At 42.7% G+C, this 20149-nt stretch overlaps 1 protein-coding gene across 6 annotated transcripts in view; it reads right to left on the minus strand.

Annotated features, from left to right (window-relative positions):
* Positions 1–14771: 14771 nt before the first annotated feature.
* Bcl11a (BCL11 transcription factor A) overlaps positions 14772–20149 on the minus strand; it is a 96776-nt gene continuing 91398 nt past the window's right edge. For all 6 annotated transcript variants that reach the window (XM_076832989.2, XM_076832988.2, XM_076832991.2 and 3 more), the window contains one exon: positions 14772–15198. In XM_076832989.2, the coding sequence (XP_076689104.1) occupies positions 15107–15198 (92 nt within the window). In that variant the 3' untranslated portion in view covers positions 14772–15106. The remainder of the gene's footprint in view (positions 15199–20149) is intronic.

Genomic DNA, 20149 nt, shown 5'->3' on the forward strand with positions numbered 1-20149 from the left:
GGAATTTCTGGGTCCTACCATATGTTCTATACTTATCTTTTTGAGCAATTGCCAAACTGTTATCCACAGTGGCTCCACCATTTTATATTCCTGCTAGCCCAAGGATTCCCATCCCTCCACCTCCTTGTCAACACGTATTGTGTCTTTGTTTTAATAGGCAGCCTTGTAGGTTTGCTTGCTTTGGGGCTGGGGTCGGGGGTACGGGGTAAAATTTGTCCTGAGCCATAAATGGACCCTAAGGCCTCTGAGCTCTGTGAGTTGTGCGAAGAAAGCCAAGGAAAGGGGGCTGCTCGGCACTGATGAGAAGCTGCCAGAGTTTGCCCGAGGAGAGGGCACCCACCCACTGGACTTGGGAAGAAGAGCAAGGAAGAGGACTTGAACTTGTCGGAGAGCACCAGTGGTCCACAGACACAGTTCTGAAACATCTACCTGGGGCTGGGGGGCCGCTGACCTGACTCCTAACCTGACGTGGGATCTCGGGAGTGCACCAAACCCCTCTGGCTCAGTCTCCCAGTTAGTGAAAGAAGGCCTAGCCCTGCCCTTCCTGTGTCAAACCACAGTGCAGCAGTGCCCGGGAGCTCAGTAGGAGAAGTTGGTCACCCAAAGGTACAGAGCAGCAGAGATAAGACAGCGACTGAAAATTGAAGCGAAGGGAAGCTCTCCGTGAACTCCTCTTCATGCCTCCTCCAAAAACCAAGGGCTGCTGCCCCAGCAGTGGAGCGCCTCAGCTGGGGCATTTCTCTCAGAGGCTCACAGATGGTTCCTTCTGATCCCACCTGAAAGAGTGAAGCCCAAATGGAGCAAGAGCCTGCCCAAGGGAGGCACCCAGGGCTCTCCAGTCCCAAGGGAGCTCCCGCAGAGATGACTTCTCAAAGACCAACCAAGTGGGAATCTGAATCCCAACCATTGGAAAAACACGAATATTTTAATGCCCCGAGAGGGTTAAGCAGCAATCCTATCCCAACCATCGCCAGTCCCTTGCCCATCGAGAGCCTTTAGATCAAGCTGAAGGTACATTTCGAACTTTAAAAGCCTCCAGAAAAATGCCCACTTCACATGTTAGTTTCTCCAGGGACCAGAATGCCTGTGGCTATCCCAGCAACAACACAATGAGGCAACATCCGTCCCAGGGGATGAAATAATCCACTGGAGCTCTGTCAGCCCTTCCAAAGGCCACTTCCAATCTGGACATCTGTGAAGGGTTTTTTGTTGTTGTTTTTTTTTTTTTTTTTTTTTTATATAAGACACTTTTTTTTTTAGTTATAGATGGACACCTTTATTTATTTATTTATTTTTATGTGCTGCAGAGGATCGAACCCAGTGCCTCACACATGCCAGGCAAGCACTCTACCACTGAGCTATAGCCCCATCCCTCTGTGAAGGGTTCATTCTTCACTCAGGAATTACATGCAGGACACTGGATTTGTTGTTAGGGACGCCACAAAGTGTGGGGCAGGCTAGGTGGAGTTAAGACATTGAAGTCCTAGGAACACGCTACTGTGTTTGAAACAACCCAGGCTTAAAAACAAGAGCAAAATCCTTTACTGAAAAAATGAGTCAAAACTTGTTTGGTCCTCTTGTCCTCCTGCCTGGTACGAAGTAAACCGGGCCCAACTCAAAGACAACGGTAAAGACTTCAAAATTCATACTCTCCACTCAGTCCTCTTGCTGTTCGTCCAAGTCTATTTCCCACCTGTGGGAGGGAGGACTCTGTTGAGTTCACCCTGCAGCACCAGGATGGGTCTGTATCTACACAGGCCTGGAGACGTGGTGAGTGGTTGACTGGTAGCTCTTTAACCTGAGTGTTACCTCAACCCGCCTTTGCCATATAAGCATTTTCTCTACTAATTGTATTACAAAAGGATTTTCATTTTATTAGAGGCCATTTCAGGTGATGAAAGGTTGACTACTCAGAAGTAGTCCAAAGAGCCCCTGAAATCACTGCAGGCTCACGCAGCCTGCCCTGAGGTTCTCCATGCCTTATCATCTAGGGTGGCCTAGGGGCCTCTGTCCTCTCACTCCCCCATCTCACTACCCTCTGAGGTCCACTCTCAGGGCAGTAACTGGCCTGTTTCCAGAAAGGGCTGGCAGGGACACACCAACCTTAAATCCCTAGGTTCTTAGACTTGAATAAACACTGCCAATAGAGCAAATATAAATCCCCAGAAGACTTATGAATCCCCAAAGGCTGGACACCCTGCCCCTCCCCAACCACCCTCAAGTTGACCCCCCATATTATCTAAGTTGGTGTTTGGCGACACTACCTTGATAGTTTCCAAAGCATTCATTGTTTCCTATGATACTTTTTTCTTCCAATCCCAAGTTTTGAAGAAAACTTCAAGTATCTAGAGGACCCTCTCAATTATACAAAAACTACAAACCCTAAATGATAAATGCAGGATGAGAGTCCGCGCCATAGGTCAGAGAGTGAGACTAGCCATACTTCTCAAAATTTAATGAATCTCCTTAAAAAGCAGAGCGTGACTCAGAAGCTCTGGGGAGAGGCTGCAGGTTGTGCATTTCTACTGAGCTCTCAGGGGCTGCTCTGAGGCTCTGTTCTCCACGGGTCACACTTTGAGTCTCTGGTAGAGATCCCAGAGCCCCTTGGAGGAGGAAGGCTTCTGAAAGGAGGTGAGAATTGAGGGACCGTTTCCTTGTCTGTTGAGCCCCACAGGGATGACCACCTGGAGAGACATGGGGGACATCCTCTGAGATACAGCCTGAGAGGGAAGCATAACTCACCTGCTCAGGGTGGACGTGGTGGCAGGAAGTCCGAGTACCCTCTGCAGGCTGTTTGTACCACCCAGGAAAGAGGAACTGACCTCTTTCTCAGGAGGAAGTGATCTTCTGTTCTAGAAACCACAGGCTCACAAACCCACGAACTGAGTGAAGTTCCTGCAATGGCCGAGGGGCGTGGGCCTGCCTCTTGCAGCCCCGCCCAGAGGTCTGCCATCCCTGTCGGGGGTCACAGGACGCCAGCCACCCCACCGAGAACTCAGCTTTGCTTGCCTCCATCTCACCAACGCCATGCCTCCAAGCCGAAGCCAGGAAAGCAAGCTGTGTACACTGACACTTAAATTAGCTTCTTGCAATTATCTCTCAATCCTGGCTTGCCCTGTGCTTCTTTATCACTTTTTTTTATAGCTAAAGTTACTCGCCCTCGTTTTAAGTACATTGTGCATAAGGCATAGGCCAACTTCTGATATATTCCCACAAGCAAAATTAAATACCAGTAACATGTGTTTTAGTGAATTGGGTCCCTCAATTTGCATCTTATAATAAGGATGTTATCATACTGGTTTATGGCTCAGCTCTTTAGTTTTTATCTCTCTGGGGCTAGATTCCCCCTCATGAGTTCAATATAAGTCTATGAACTAATGCAATTTTTAAAACACTTTTCTTCTGTGTTAACATTAACACCCTTATGAGTGAAAGGGTTTTACTCCCCAAAGTGTGCAGAAGGTTTGCATTCACAGAGGATGTGGGGGATATTAGCCCTCTGCGGTCTCCATGGCGGCTCAGAAGTGAAAGGAGTCGAGGCAGTCATCTGGTCTGCCACTGCCAAACAGGCTTTTTCACCTCTTTGCACGGAGACATAATCTCTCGTGTGTTCGTTCCCTTACATTTAGATTAATTATAAAACATTGTCACCAGAATATTAAAGTAATGTTTAATACACAGAAGGGAATAAGGTATTCTGGAAAATGCATAATTTTCCTATGATGATTTTGCCAGTTGCATGCAATATGATCTTTTGATTGCCAGCTATAGAAATATTGTGACTAAGCTTTCACTAGCTTTTTATTTTTGCAACCATCCTGTCATAGCACTTTGAAAACTGTAAGCTTGGCCCATCAAAAAAAAAAAAAAAAACTAAGGGTGCCCATGCTAAAGAGTTCTTTCAGCTTGGTTCCAAAGGAAGGTGATGAGAAGAGGGAGTACTTTCCACTTCATCAGGGTGAAGCACTAAGTGGTCATAAAGGGATGGACCCCCACCCTCGTCCAGGCCCAACACACACATAGGCACGTGCCCACATGTGCATGCACACATGTCCTTGGACCAGGACACATTCCTAAGTGGAAATCACAAGTCATCTCTCTTGCTTCAGATTTTCCAAACTCTACCACAGCCAAGTACCCAGGAGGGATCATTGAAATCAACACAGAGTAGCAACGAGTGGAATGTTCTTTGCTGGCAGTGGCTGAAATGGGACTGCCATTCCTCAGGGGACTGCTCCTGGGGATTGGTTTCCTCAGCCACCTCCCTCCAGGTACTGGCCTCCATCCTTGGCTGTGTTGGTTAACAACCAACTGCCGTTACCCATGAAGGGAGGGCTCCTGTCCTTCGAGGTCTGACTCTAGGGCTCTGCAGGTGAAATGTTTCCGTGTCGAAAATCATTTTTAAAACAATCACAATTGGGGCTGGGGATAGGGCTCAGTGGTAGGGTACCTGCCGGGTATGCATGAGGCCCTGGGTTCAAACCCCAGGACCTCAAAAATAAAATAAAATGAAATAAAGTAATCATGATTATAGCCTAAGGAGTACTTCAACCCACATCTTTTCCCATCAGCACCCACTGGGCACCTTGGTGAACCAACTCTTCTGTCACGTCATCAGGAATGCTGGTTGAATTCTTAGAGCTTTTTAAAACTCAGATTAATTTTTAAATATGTTTTCTGTTGATCCATGTCACCTAATAACAATATACCCAACACCTGTCATCTTGTTTCTTCTCCGTTCAAGGTTTCCCATGTCTCTCTGACCTCTACCCCTGCTCTTCAAAAAATATACTGGATGTGAAAACCTAAGCGCTCTCCCCCCAAAAGGCTCAGAGTCTGGCAGCTTAATTACCTCTCCATTTGTGACACGGAGGCCCCTTGGGTCAGAATTAAATGTGATTTCCAGTAGGAGAGGGGATAGGTTTACCCTGCTCCTGCCCATCCCACATCTGTTCTGTAGACACAGTGACTCCTGAGGCTGGGGGAGGATACGCTAACCTCCTCCAGCCGGGCTTTCTAGCTTTGCCCTTTAACTCCCGGAGAAGGTTAGGAGCCAGCGTGAGTACAGTATCTGAGGGTAAGACTCTAGAAGCAAGTAGTGATGGCTATTGAAGATCTGAGGCCCAATAATGCTTTTGAGATCATCAGTCATTACAGGTGAGACATGTTTTCCTGTCCAGATGCGCCTGTGGGCGGCACCACAGGACACAAATATGCATGTGCTATAAATAAAAGTATACATAGGAATTATCAGTGTGACTGTTCATATACACACACTTCCTGTACGTATATCATAATTGTGACTGATTGGGAAAATGGAAAGGGTGAGTGTATGCAAATAGGTCCTTGGAAGGCGCAAATCCAAGTGCAAATGACTCTGAGTGATTATAATGTTCCTGAGGCATGGATTGAGCCCAGTGTGCACATGGAGAAGGGGGTGCTTAGCTACTGAAGGGGGGTGTCTTCTGCCCACAGAGCCCTCACTTCCTTCTCTATCTCCCATCAAAGTCTATAGGGGGATATTTAGCTTACATTTTGCTGTATTTACTATATTTACTTAAATCTACTGTATTTCAGTGGAAGGAGAAATTTGGGCCATCCTAGTAATAACAAAGTGTTTCTACAGCTCAGGGGAGTATTTCCACTTGTGTTGAACTTCTCAAGTGACTCAGCCATTCACTTAGGACTGATTCTTAGCATGTATTTACATCCTGTTCCTAGGACACCATCCCCAGAGGTGGGGCTGGCTGTTGATGGAACTTATAGCCATGCACAGGCTGCAAGAATTGGTGACGGGACTCTGGGAGAAACTCTAGCATAAAACGGAGAGTTTGTAACCCAGCACCAAGAGTTAATTTTTCCTTCCTTCCTTCCTTCCTTCCTTCCTTCCTTCTTTCCTTTATTTCTACTGGAGGTACTGGAGATTGTTCACCCACTTAGCTGCAACCCCATCCCTTTATATCTTTTATTTTGAGACAAGGTCTTGCTAAGTTGCCCAGGCTGGCCACAAACTTGTGATCCTCCTGCCTCAGCCCCAAATTGTCAGGATCATGGGTGTGAGCCACTGCATCCAGACAAAACCAAATTCTTAATGTGCCTTTAATATCCTTTCTACAACACTAGACATTAGTAGACCAGTTCTGTCTCTAAGAAAACAGGGTGGTAGGCAGAGGGAAGGAAGGTAAGGAAGGATACCAGATGATGTAACTCAGGAATGCAATGCAAAAATACAAGGTCTCTATTTTTGAAACATAAGCTTCCAGAGAGTGAAGCCCAGCTTTCTCTGCCTTACTTTGTGCTGAGAATTCTTCCCTGATTCCATGTGAGCATGCTTGTTCTTGCTTCAGTCCATGCCTTCATTATGAAATTCATCCCATGTTATGGCCAAATGACAATCAACTAATATTATTATAGGACATTCCGGCAAACAAATCACAAATAAAAAGCAACATAACACGATTTTTACAAATAGGAGAATCAAAAAATTCTTGAATCTTCTACCCAAAAGCCCATGGATCTGGCTGACCTACAAAAAACATACAGCTTTCTGTTCTTTTTCTAGCTGGGTTTATCATTCCGCTTTGAGACGTGATGCTAAAGTGTTCAACGTTTGATGAGACACGATGTCTTCCTTTGTAATATAAAAATAGTCCACCTCTAGGATCTAACTGACCTGTTTGGGCCTCAGGGTCTGTATCTTCAGGATTCTGTTGGGAAGGTTTCTAACAACCATTAACCAATAAGAAAGACTTTCAGTTGGCTTCTAAGGACAGTCTAAAATGAATCTACACCTGTGCAAATGGGGAATTTAGGTACAACTTCGAACACTGGAACTACTCTCTGTTTGAATGTGGCAAGGATAACTAAATAATTTGACTTAGACACCATACTCACAGCAAAGGTCTTCCTCTATGAATGGCCAACACCCTCCACGATTAGCCTCCTACTGGTCTCTTGGCTTCCTTTAAGTTCCTCTTTAATTCATTCCATGCCCTGCTACCTTTGCCCTAAAACTTTTCTAAGGACATGATTTTGAAAACTCATTTATTGAGTATAAGTGTTTTTGTTTTTAAATTTATTACCTATAGGATAAGATAAAAACCACTTAGCCTATCAGTCAAGAATCTCTAGCTGGGCGAGGTGGTGCACACCTGTAATCCCAGTGGCTCAGGATGCTGAGGAAGGAGAATCATGAGTTCAAAGCCAGCCTCAGCAACAGCAAGGCACTAAGCAACTCAGTAAGACCCCCTGTCTTTAAATAAAAATACAAAATAGGGCTGGGGATGTGGTTGAGTGCCCCAGAGTTCAATCCCCTGTACATGCCCCCACCAAAAATCTCCAGAATATGAACCAAATCAGTTTCCAACATTATCTTTAATCAGTTTCCAATATTTTTATAGACAAATCTCTTTCTGCCACATTGCCCTCCAGTGCACAGTATTTCCTTGAACTAGTTTGCCCTCAGCCTTTCTCCCTGTCATCTAAATCCTAGTCTAATTTTGAGGACCAATTACAAGCCCAGCATCCCTTTGGGCCTCAGAGAATGATCTCCCCCTCTACATCCTTCCAGTTTGTATCTCTTGTTTAGGAATGAATCATCTTGCACCCCCACCCCTGGCTGTTGTGTGTTTATATGCTTAAAATCTTATCCAACCAAGGAAGATTGACTATAATCCCTCTGAGGACAAGGATGGGTCCTGGACCTCCTACTAGTTCCCCAAGTGCCTAGGATGCCACCTTGCACATTGTCTGGTGGGAGAAATAACTATGTAAACACTGATGTTCTGAGACAGAGTCTATTTCTGCTCATGGGAGAAGTACAGATAGATTTCTGTGTTGTGTTCCATTAGAAGGAACTAGCAGCAGGTAATCAGTTACAGGTCAACTCAGGGGGTTACAATACATGGACTTCTCCCCTGTATAGGTCACTTATCTTCAATCACAGGATGAAGACCATGTTTCTATTACCACACTCTTTATAAATCATCTAATGTTATTATTTACAAGTAGCAATGGGCCAAATACATGAGGAAACATCAATGTATACTCACCCTTACTATTTAAAAAACAACTTTTAAGTGTGCATCCTACTGATAAAACATAAAGAATAACATTCTCATTTATTCCAGAGTACTGAAACCCCTTGTCTGGGACTGCTGTCTACATTGGCAAAGTGAATTATATATTAGCATTTTAAAAGGCCCACTGTTCTCACTGCATCAGCTTAACTGAGACCAGTTATTTAGAAGGATTCTAATTAATTTAATTCTCCACTGGTGGCAAGTTCTGATGGGCAATGACTGTGTCTTTTACCTCTTCACATCCCTTCCCCAGCACTTAACTCAGTAGGTTGCATATAGCAGGGACCTAATAAATATTTGTTGATTGAACAAATGGATGAGCTTTGCTGCAGATGGAGAAGATTCCCAAGTGAATTCTTCAGATATGCTTCACAGAATTGAAGTGGTCCTCCCAGCACAAGAATGGACAGAATCACAAGAGCCACTGGAAATCAGGACACCTGCCTTGCTCAATAGTCAATGGGACCAAACCTTCAAAGCAAAGCCACTTTGAATAGATTTCCTAATCAGTTTAGTTGGCACTGTTGTTAATTTTTTTTTAACATGGTACATTCAGCTTTGGCATTACCAAGGGGGACAAAATTCTAGAAATCAATCTATACTCAATTTGTAGAGATTAGGAGTGAGGGTTCTGGAGCCAAATCACAGACAGTACCAGTACTAGGTTTATAAAGTTAGTTTATAAATTTACCAGTACTAGGTTTATAGTAGTTTATAAAGTGTCATTTAAGCTCTTTAAGTTTTTAGTGGAAGGAGAATAACAATAGTGACTATCCCATAGGATGGTTTATGAAAAAGAACCTAGAAGACACTTATTTCTGTGCCTAGAATGTGGTGCTTTCTCAGTCAATGTTGGCGCATGTCATTATTTCTTTTAGCCATGTTTTTCCTCTTTACCAAGTTCTGGGCAGTCTGCCAGCCAAGGATGAGAAGGTTTATGTTCTCAGTCAGAGATGGCATTTCGGACACATCCTAGCCCTCCATCCCCCCGCAGCAGCAGATGTGTGGTGCCCTACCCCCCTCAGGGAGATGCCCAAGGCCCTGTGGGAGAGCTCTGTTTTCCAGTACTGCACTTGTGCCACCCTCGCAGCCATTTTAAAAATGCCAGTGTGAGGACAGCATTCACTTCCAAATGAAAATCACTGCTGTTTTTTTTTTTTTTTCTGGGACCTAAACTTATAAAGAGTAAAAGTTGGGGCTGGGGATGTGGCTCAAGCGGTAGCGCACTCACCTGGCATGCGTGCGGCCCAGGTTTTATCCTCAGCACCACATACAAACAAAGATGTTGTGTCTGCTGAAAACTAAAAAATAAAAATACTAAAATTCATTCTCTCCTCTCTCTGTCTCTCTCTCTCTCTCTCTCTCTCTTAAAAAAAAAAAAATTTAAAAAAAATAAAGAGTAAAAGTTGACTAGCCAAAAGCAAACGGAAGTCCACTAGGTTGGAATGGACCGCAACTTCACTTCCCCGCCACCATCAAGACCCGATGGCAGTCCTCCCAACCCCACCCAGCATCCAAAACGTTGAATGTCCATGCCGTTGTAACTATCATGTGCTTCTGAGAAGCAGTAGGTAGCAAGGAGGAGCAGGCCTAGAAAGAGCTCAAGTACAGAAAGAGGGGACAAAAGTTATGCCTGCCTGGCAATGATACACCAGGATTGCAACCCTGAGCTTCAAGCTCAGAAACCAGCACCACCCATCCATCTGGATCATTAGAGTGCAGGAGGCCACCCCTGGCACATCAGCCTGTGTCCAAGGGAAAAGAAAACGCACTCACAGAGAAGGTGGAAAAAAAAAAAAAAAAGAGCCACAAATAAGATATAATGGCTACAGGTAAAGGGGACCACCATAAAGGAAAATCTCTTGTGTTCCTGAGTTCTGAGCTTTGGGTGAGTTTCTGAAGAGGAATATTTGCATTTTGGTTTTCCCCCCTTTGTGTAGTGAAGTGAGCAACAGGCAAAATCAGTCACTGAGAAATAGGGGCGTGAGCCACTCTGAAAATCCTAGAGCCCAGAAGAAGGAAGATGGTCTTGAGTTCTGGGTTTGCTGTCTCCCTATCTGAAAGGAGAGAACAAACCAGCAGGGGACATGGGGTAAAAGGGACTGGAAAGGCAGCAGGAGTTGCCTGTTTGCATTACCATCTAAGGAAATGCAGGGAACCATCACCAGGAGGGAAAATCAAGCAGATTACTTCCTCTCAGACCATCCTCAGCAGGGACATTTGATTTGCTGTTGCCCAGCAAGGCTGCCCACTGCTTTGCGCCATTCCAGGGTCAACTTTGCCTGTGCAGGCTCTAAACACCTGCCACGCGCACCTGCAGCACCATCCGGGGGCCCCTAGACATTCAAAGTCCAACTGTGTCCTCTTCAAAAAGTAAATGTGAATCAAAGGGTGATAGGCAAGAAGAGAAATGACAGCGGAAGAGCTGAGCACAGCAGATCGAAGAAAGGGCAAAGCAGAATATGTACATCTCCAAACAGAACGAGGAGCCCTGATGGCAGGGGCAGGGGGAAGGAAAAAGGCTTCATCTTGCACAGAGAAAGCACGTGAGGCATAAATAAGTATGACAATCCTCACAACCCAGAGTTATAGGCCATTTCCATCAGCCTTCCCTTTAGTTCACTGCTATTTCATCACCTTTGAACTCAAAATGAAATATCCCCAGTAACAAGATTCAGGTCATGCTATTGGGGCTTCGGATTCCCTAACAGGATGTGATGTGGCCTCGAAATTTAAATTAGGTGGGTGTTTCTCTTAAATCCTGTCTAGAGAATGGAACAGATTGTGAGATCTATTTAAGTCATTTGAGATGAATCTGGTTTGATGAGTAGCTCTTTTTTATGCCCTTTTAACTTGAAAAGTCATCTCTCAGCAATTTTTGGTCCATAAGTTTATTTCTACCAGTGAAGGGGTGAATTAAAGAATCCTTCCAAGTAGTGGCCTAAATGTTCTCTATCACAAGGATACTACTTAGAAATCCTTGAAGTACAGATCAGACTGAGTGCTGCTTGCTAGGCTGGGCACCACCAAACAAGCTTTTGATTTATTCTTAAATCCTTCTGAGATGCACACTTTTCTGTCATTCTGGTTTCGAGTTTAGTAGGTCGCCAGGGAGAGATTTGCCACTTGAATTCCTTCCACTGGGAGATTTGGGTCCCAACTCTGGCTCAGCCACTAAGGAACTGTGTGGTCACAAGCTTGGCTGTTTTCCCACACCATGTGACCTTTCCCTTTATCTTTGGGCCTCTGTTGTCCCATCTGTGAAATGAAAGATTGTTCTGGTTCCTTTCAGCCTTAGCCTATTCTTTTCCTACCTCATTACTATAGAGTCACAAGGAAAATAGATTCCATCTCCTATATCAAAGTGTTCTATAATCCTTACATATTCCCTTGGAGCATTTTTTTTTTAAATATAAAGCAAAAAGAAAGGTAATGTAATTAGCGATAAAGTATTTTGATTTACAGGAAGGAAAATATCCTCTGCTTCTGGATTTTGCTGGAACAAGAAGTCCTTTGGCTTGTCACCCCCAGTGGAGTGCAAATGAAGAGTGTTGACCCTACTATGGAGTCAGAGGAGAGAAAGGCAAAGCCAGTTTTTTTCCCTCAGACAGGATGAATTCTTGAAGAAGGAAGGTGTGCTTGCAAACATGTGTTGCTTCTGAACCTTCCACCAGACTCAAAATTCCTCAAATCTGTTTCCTTCAACCCGTATCCAATAAAGAGCCAAAGCTATGTCATGCACTCTGAGAACCAAGAACCTACAAAAATATTGTAATTCTAATCTTTTCTACGGCCACTTTTAGGACACTGGTTTGGAAAACAACATTTTTTTAAAAAGGAACAAACATGAATACTGAGGTTTAAAAATTCTGTATTAATATTAATAATCTTCTTCAACATTAACATCACTATCTGGTCCTCCAAATAAAATAAAATTAAAAAGTCAATGCACACAAATGCATGACTGCTTGAAACGCTTGGCTCTAATCCAAAAGCTCTTGAAAACTTGAAGCAAAAGAGCCCCGGAAATATTCTGCCAAGGTTTGAGAAACTCAATTAGGCCTCAGTAGAATCTAAATTTGCTCTCCTTGTCTAAGATTTTTCTTTAAATGATCACTAGGTTTTGTTTCAATTAATTCTCAGTCACAGCCAATATTCCACAGGCTGGGTGCTAAGTGCTGTAGGGGCTCCAAGTTGCTCTCTGCCATCGTGGACCCCAAAGTCTTACAGACCTTTTTTTTTTTTTTTTTTTTTTTTTTTTAATGTGTGACAATCTGGACAGATCACAAAATTGATGGGCATAGACCAAGATTAGGAGAGTAAGAAAAATGGCCCTACTTGGTCCCCACCCCCCCATCTGAGTAACTGGCACTGAGTCCTCTAATCTGTGCTCAGTGCATGCTGGGCAACCAATTAATCTCTCTGCAATGTGAAGTTCCACTCTCCAGGGAGGGCACAGTGAGGACCCCAGTCAGATTTGTCAGTCCCTTCCCCTGATTCCACCATTCTCAAATAACCATGACCTTGACATATTGCACAGAGATGACTTCCCAACTCATCAATTGTATGAGTTTCAAACCAACCCTAGCATAACACCATTTCATAATGAATCCCATAAATGAATTTTTATTTTCTTTCAACTAAAAAAGGTATGAAGGAAGACACGGAGTGTTTTATTTTTGTTTTTAGTGAAGGATGTTTCTTCTCTAAAGAGAAAAGAAGATATCCTTTATTAACTTTGGCTCCCTCCCCTCCAAAAAACTCTACTTCTAGAAATACCCATTGATTTAGAAACTAACTCTTAAAAGAAATAAGAGATGGGGGTGGAAACCCAGGTCATATTTGAAAGTATAGAGAACAAACATCAAGTTCAGTTTCCAAGGCCAAAGTTATCTCAACCCCATGATTGCTCTGTTCCAGTTTGGGTCCACCTTTCAAAGTGGTACCATGTTTTCCAGGTAATTATCAAGGAGCTCAGCACATTTAGGGAGGATGCTTTCCTGGAATTTCTCTAGGTCCTAATTCTCAATGATATAGAGGCAGAACATGAGGCAGGGAGAGAGTTTCTTTGTGAAATAATTTCCTGTCTGGAAGTCCCATCCTCACCTAGGAACTTTCAAAAATATATCAAGGAGAACTGTGCAGTCAGGGTTATTTACTTGTCATGGCAAAGCCACAGAGAAAAAGAGATGGCAAGGATGGGCCCTTGTTCCAAGTTCTCTTCTTCAGTGCACACAGCTGTGAGTAGCAAGAAACAACTTTTGGTGCCTTTACCAATGGGCATCCTTGGTCTCTGTAAACCACACATGCTTGCCTATGAACGTGTGTGGCCTGTGTGTTACAGAGAGAGGCACCCTAGAGAGAGACATTCCCTTTGATCAGTTAGAGTTTAGTGATCAGCTCTGGACTAGAAATCAGAAATATAGCTTCTCTGTTTTCCCTCTTATAATACGGTCTCCAGGAAGTCCTTCACCCTAGTGAGCCTTGTCTCCTCATCCATACAGTGGAAGCAGTGAGATCTGTCCCAGTGAGGATCAGATGAAGTAATGCCCCTGAGAGCACTGTGTAAAATCATAAGGTAGAATACTATTATTTATGATGAGTAAGCAGGAAGGAATCCAGATGCCAATTATTTTGCTATCTTTTCACTAGGCTAGGTAATCGAGCCAGAGGGTGGTTGGGTAATATTTTCCCCACTTAGGTTCACAGCCGATGTGTAATCTATTATACACAGGTATCTGAGTTCTATTATTTATAATATGTTCTATTATTTTTAATGTGCTCTATTATCTCTAATTCCCTTCTGAATCTCTAGGTAGTAAAACAAACAAACAGACAACCCCACCATATTGAGTAAAGGTTTTGACAAATTAACTGGGCCAGAAGGAATTTTTATCACCTGTTTGTAGATCTCACTGATTAGTGTCACTAATTTCTAAGGAAAGGGGCATTACTATGATTCCAATAGTCTATTCTGATGTGAACCTCTTTCCTTTTTGCATTTTTTCACCTTATAAAATCTTCCCCAAATGTCCTGATGTAAGTACTAAAGAAGTTTTATGTTTGTTTGTTTGTCTGCATTAAGATATATTTGGTGAAGGTTCAGAATCCTAAAATTAGAATATTTAATAAGCAACTCCTGACATTTATCACCTCTTTAGGATTTATCACTCACCCAGTGACATTATCTTTCTTGAGCTAAATTAAAAGACAAATTCAAATCCTGCACGGTAGCCACCAAAAGCATATATTTGAAAAACAGGATTCAGCGTGCCATATTATGCATTATTTAATGGTATGCAAATTATAAGTCAGACAGTTAGGAAAACCACACTTCAGCATTAATAAACAGCAACACTACTACTACATTAATTATGATATTGCTACGATTTATTCCCAAGCTTTGCATTCTGATTCTCCTTGAAAATGTATGCCATCTGATAAGCAGAAAGCCATTCCTCTCCTATATCTCCTGCCCATTCCTCAACTCTGTTCCTCCTACCCACCCGATGGGCAGCTGCAGGAAACAGGTACAGAAATACAAAGTCATAAGCAGCTGCAGTCTTCTGAGCATTAAAAATTAAAGAACAAGCAAACACCACCTAAAGCTCCAACATTTATTGTGTCAATGTTAAGCACACTTTTTAAAAGACAACAGAGAATGTATAGAAACAAGGGGTGGGGTGGGGGGCTCATGCTCATTTCCACAATACGGGTAATTAGGTTGGCTGGTTTCAAAAGGGCTTGACATCGCTTGGGACAGCGATGGTCCGAGGGCCCTCTGTATGGGACTGATTCACTGTTCCAATGGGGGTCTGTTTTTTTGTTTTTACTTTTTATTAAAAAATATAAATAAAATGGCACTGCAGGCCCAGGCTGGAAGGACTCCGCAGGATTCTGTCTTCGCACAACGGCTTCTTGGAGGCTACTGTCAGAAAACATCACAAACTAGCAGGATGACAGACCACGCTGAACGTCGGCTGGGCGGTACGGGTCCACCCCGGCCCTGGGGACTTCAAATTTTCTCAGAACTTAAGGGCTCTCGAGCTTCCATCCGAAAACTGCCACACATCTTGAGCTCTCTGGGTACTACGCCGAATGGGGGTGTGTGAAGAACCTAGAAAGAGGTTGGAGACAGAGGAGGGGGGAAAAAAAAGTACAGGTGTGACTTGGCCCAGCGATTTTCTGTTCTCTCACTAGCTGTTCAAAACTATGACTTAAATCAACCACAGGTCGAGCCACCGGCGTCTTAAGCATGGTCTCCAACGCCATCTCCCCTCCCCAGTTATCTGACCTCTGAGTGGCTTTCCCACGCCTCCCACCACCTCTTCCCCCAAAGGACCCAGACCCCCCCTACCCAGTGGTATGATAGCCCTACTAAACTCGGGACACACCTGGAAGGAAACACTTGCCCTTATGACTGAGAAAACTTAGTAGGAAAACAGTCCTTTGGTTGAGGACAGCAGGGGAGGGGGGGGGGACAAGGGGGACATCTTCTTTAAAATAATAATAAAATTATAAAGAAACAAAAAAATCAAAATTGATGTAAAAGCAGCACAACGAAAACATGAAATGTCATCAAGTTCAACGTCAAAGCAGCCAACGATTTACAAGAGGCGAACAAATCTCTGAAGAGAAAACCAGAACCCAAAATAGTTGCTCTCAAATTGCACCCAAAACTGCCTGTAGTTTCTTTCAAACATGCAGTTTTTCTTTTCCTTTTTTTTTTTTCTTTTATTGTTAATTTTTTTTAATTGTTTTCCTTGTTTCTCAGGGGGGAAGGCAATGGTGAAGAAGGGAGTGGATATTTCCTCCGGGTTCCTCCCTTGCTGTGGACATTGACTTGAAGCAGCAGAACTGGGAGTCCAGATGTGCGAGGAGGAGGGCTACCTCTGTGGCATTCCAGGCCTCGTTGCCATGGCGACCCGAAGCAGGGGCCTGGGGCCTCCTCTCCCCTGACTCAGCGCCGCAGGAGGCCTGGGGTCTGGGGCTCAGCTGCTCTCAGGCTTCCCCCCCTGAGCAGTGGAGACCTGAGCTGAGGGGCCTGCTGTGTCCAGGTGGGCTCTGGGGAATTCCATTCCCAGTCCAGCACTAGTCACTGTTGTTGAGGCCCCCTGAGCTGATATCCCAGTCAAACCCCTTTGTCTGACCTGCCACCAGTATTTAAAGCCCTAACAGACAAAGTATAGCATGGGCATGTACCACATTCATGGTTATTTAAAAGCACAGCCCCCTAGGGATCTGGGGGCGCCGGTTTTAGAAGAAACTTTAGGGAAATTGCTTCATTGGCCTTTTCTGCTGCCTATATGAAAGACCTGAAAGATACATGTGCTTCCTTTACATAGTTTTTGCCATGTTACAGAAAGGAAAAACAGTATTTGGGTAGACAGTTGAGTTGTGTTCAGCCAAGTTTAGGTACTTAAGTACAGTGACCCATGTGAACTGTATTGCTCTCTTTTCCCATTGGGAAGGGAGGAATTAATCATATTCCATGATCATTGATGACACTGGGAACTACAGAGAGAGAGAGAGAGAGAGAGAGAGAGAGAGAGAGAGAGAGAGAGAGAGAGAGAGAAACAGTCTTGTCTCCCTGCAGGCCGATTCCCTGGCCATGAGCTGGAGTAAATGGAACAGCAGGCTAATGGGGCACCAAGGCGCCAGCAAGCACAGATCCAACCACTCGGGTCTGCAATGTGAGCTCTGGGAGCCCTGGAGCAAGCGTACTCAACCCCAACTCTGTCTATGTAGTGTCCATTTCTCTAAAATTGCATTCGTTTATTTTCCATTGGAAAGACTGACGGACTGCAGCAGACACCAAGGAAAATTTGCTAAGTGGCTCATGCCTTTTAAAAGTCAACCGTCTTTTTAAAAACAATTTTCCAATAAGGTTGAAAGAACATGGCCCATCCCATCCTTATATCGGCAAAATTCCCACTATCTCTTTAAGGGAAGTTGTCTTTAAAAAAAAAAAAAAAAATGAGATGGGTGCATTCTTGAACACCCTAAGCCCAGAGACAAAGGAGTGACAGATTCACAGTAGAGAATGCAAATGCAAAGTTCCTAGAGTCACCAACAATCATGTTTGTGTGTGTGTGTGTTCGGATGGGTGTGGGGTTTAAAAGCAGAAAACACTGTATTTCCTCCCTTACTCTCTGAGTAAAGTGCTAGAAACAGGACAGCATTAGTAAGGCTTCTCAACCCCTTTTTGGAATGGCCCCAAATAATCTTAGTACCTTCCTGAAAACTTTTAGCGACTATGAATAACCTACCTCTTTTTCTTATTTCTCCAATTGAAATCATATCTAAATCAACCCCTCTCTCTGCCACTTCCTTTTGAATTCTCACTTCAAGTACTATGGTTATATACAATATGGACTTATTGCATACACACAAAAAAATGGTATTTAAATAAACAGTTCTATCCACAGAATGCTCTGGGAAAAACTCAAACCACTTCACACTTCCTGCCACAGCTGGTACACATGAAGACCCACGTTCACCCCACCTCTTAGCAACCTTTAAGACATGTTGGTTTCAGTCCTTCTGCAGGTGCTGAATAATGAGAGGATAGCAAAAGGCTCAGAAAGGAGGTAGTATATGCCCTGGAAGAGCTTTAGGGTTCAAATCTGTGAGAAACAGTATTTGCTGTATTCCTATTTGTTAAGTTGCTCTCAAAATGAAGATAAAAAGAAACATCTTAAGCATCAGGATTTTGAGTACATAGGGAACATTCCATCAGCAAGCACATCAATAGTTACAAAAACTTAACTGAGAATTTAGGGGAGATATTACTGTTCTTAGTATTTCTTCATTTAAAAAATATATTGGGAATTCATCTTACTGTGGGACTTTTTAAAATATTATTTTATACTATGATTTTTAAATTTTAGGACTCCAGATGCAAAATGTCACTTACAAGTTTTATTTTTTTGACTTAAGTTTTCATGCTCCTATTGTTCAGTAAGCTTCAGAAATAATATTTTATCAAAAAGCTTCAGTAAGTCATGAGAAGTAACCTGAAGAACCTGTCTCCCAGTAAATTTATTTAACTTTGGGACCATGTAAATCAAGCATAATCTGTGATTTATCACCAGATGTTTGCACCCCTCCCCGTTCCCCATTTGATTTAAGAAATCTGAACATACAAGTATACCGTATCCACCATTAATTCTGTCTGTCAGATGCAAAACCTAATTACACTAAGAGCATCATATACTGAGAAATTAAAATGAATATTGTATATAAAACCTACACAGCTGCACTCCAGAGCTCCTAATAAAAGAGCAATAGGGACACACGGAAGTTTTATGGCCATTTAATATGGTGGAGCAGAAGTCAGCATGTCTAAAACCGGCATGGCACTAGGGAATATTTCTATCTGTCTCAAACAGCATTTTGGATTCCATTTTGGAGTAACCTCATCTAAAACACACACATCTTTTCTCAGTTCACTGACAAACACCAAGTTCTCCACGGTACTCTGCCCCCATCCCATCTTAGCTCCTGTGCAATGTTCTCCAAAATCCTCTTAGTGGACTCTGATTCACACCCAAACTGGCTTAAAAAAAAAAAAAAAAAAAAAAAAAAAAACCTAGTTTCTCTATACTTTAAAAAGATAAAACTCTTCTTGCCTTAGATGAAAGGCATTACATGAAAAGACCACCTCAACTGGTACTAGGGCAAAGAACTGAGCAACAGAAAAAAAAAAAAAATGCTACCACAAGAAGACGACAGAACAGCTTTTGTTTTGGTTTTTACAAAAATAAGAACAATGTCGGATCCATTCATCTACACTGGGAACAGGGACACAGTATCACAGAGGCATGTGTTGTAATAAAGCAAATTGATGCTGCGACATGCAGTATTTGTAAAACCGACAACACAGATTGGTAAGAAGAGATTTTAAAAAATAGGCCTAACTTGCTTTTCAAAGGCATTGCATAAATCTGTTGGTTGGTCGAAAGATAACTGAAGGGTATTCCCACTCTCACTTGCTGCCAGCCAGGTAGACCCTAGAAAAACATGGAAACGATCTATCGCATGTAAGGTCTGTGGGGTCTCAGAACCACAAAGCAAGTCACCCTCATCTCCAGAAAGCAGGGTTTGATTCCAGAATGTTGGCTCTGTCTGGTACCCCTGGTAGCTACTTTCTGCTCATTTTTCTCCTCCCTCCTTTTTTGGTTTGTTTGTTTGTTTGTTTAGTTGATGCCTTTGTCTCTGGATTTTTAGGTCTGAGGGCTGGGGTCGTTCTTGTTATGAGGAATGACTATTAGGTAGAAACTAAAGAGCTGATTTCTTTTTAAAAAACCTTTTTTAATCACATTCTAAGATAGGACAATGATGGGAGAATAGAAAAGAACTTTTAGACAACAAGAACAGCAAAAAATCCAAAGGAAATAAAAGTTGAAGATGCTATTACCAGCAAGTTTTTCACTTAATAAGCTGAATGGATTTCTGCTAAGAGATGGAGCAAAAGTTTTTAACATCAGACTGAAAACACCTTCAGTTTCTTGAAAATTATTCTAAAATTGTAAAGCCTAATAACTATATCCATGGTTTGAGATGTCTATTTTAATATAGTAAGTAAGTTCCTTTAGGATATAAGACACGCATCAAAATGCCCAGAGAAATAATCTTGAAAAAGACTGACTGGCCTTCTCTTAAAACCTGTTATTTTCTTGAAGGTAATTTACAGAGTGTGTCAAATGAGGACACAAGAAGCTTACATTGTGTACTTTAATTTTTTTTTTATTTTTTTCAATAAAGGGACAAAATGGGTGTATGAACAGGTTAATGCAGACAACTGCCAAAAAAACACAGACAGTGGTTTTTCCAATAGAACTTAACAAAGACCAGAAACAAATACAATAAAAAGCCAGGTTGTAATGACCTTTGGTCATCCAAATAAAAAAAAAATAATAAAAACAAAGAAAAATAAAAGATCAAATTAAGTGCCTCTGTTTTGAACAGGGCACATAAGCAATAATAAATAGTGACTCCCATAGTAAAAGATAAAATTTCAAGTTACGACAAACAGCTTTCATTACAGGAATAGAAAAGGCCAATAA

Source organism: Callospermophilus lateralis, chromosome 14 (genome assembly GCF_048772815.1).
Source record: "Callospermophilus lateralis isolate mCalLat2 chromosome 14, mCalLat2.hap1, whole genome shotgun sequence".
Lineage (NCBI taxonomy): Eukaryota > Metazoa > Chordata > Mammalia > Rodentia > Sciuridae > Callospermophilus > Callospermophilus lateralis.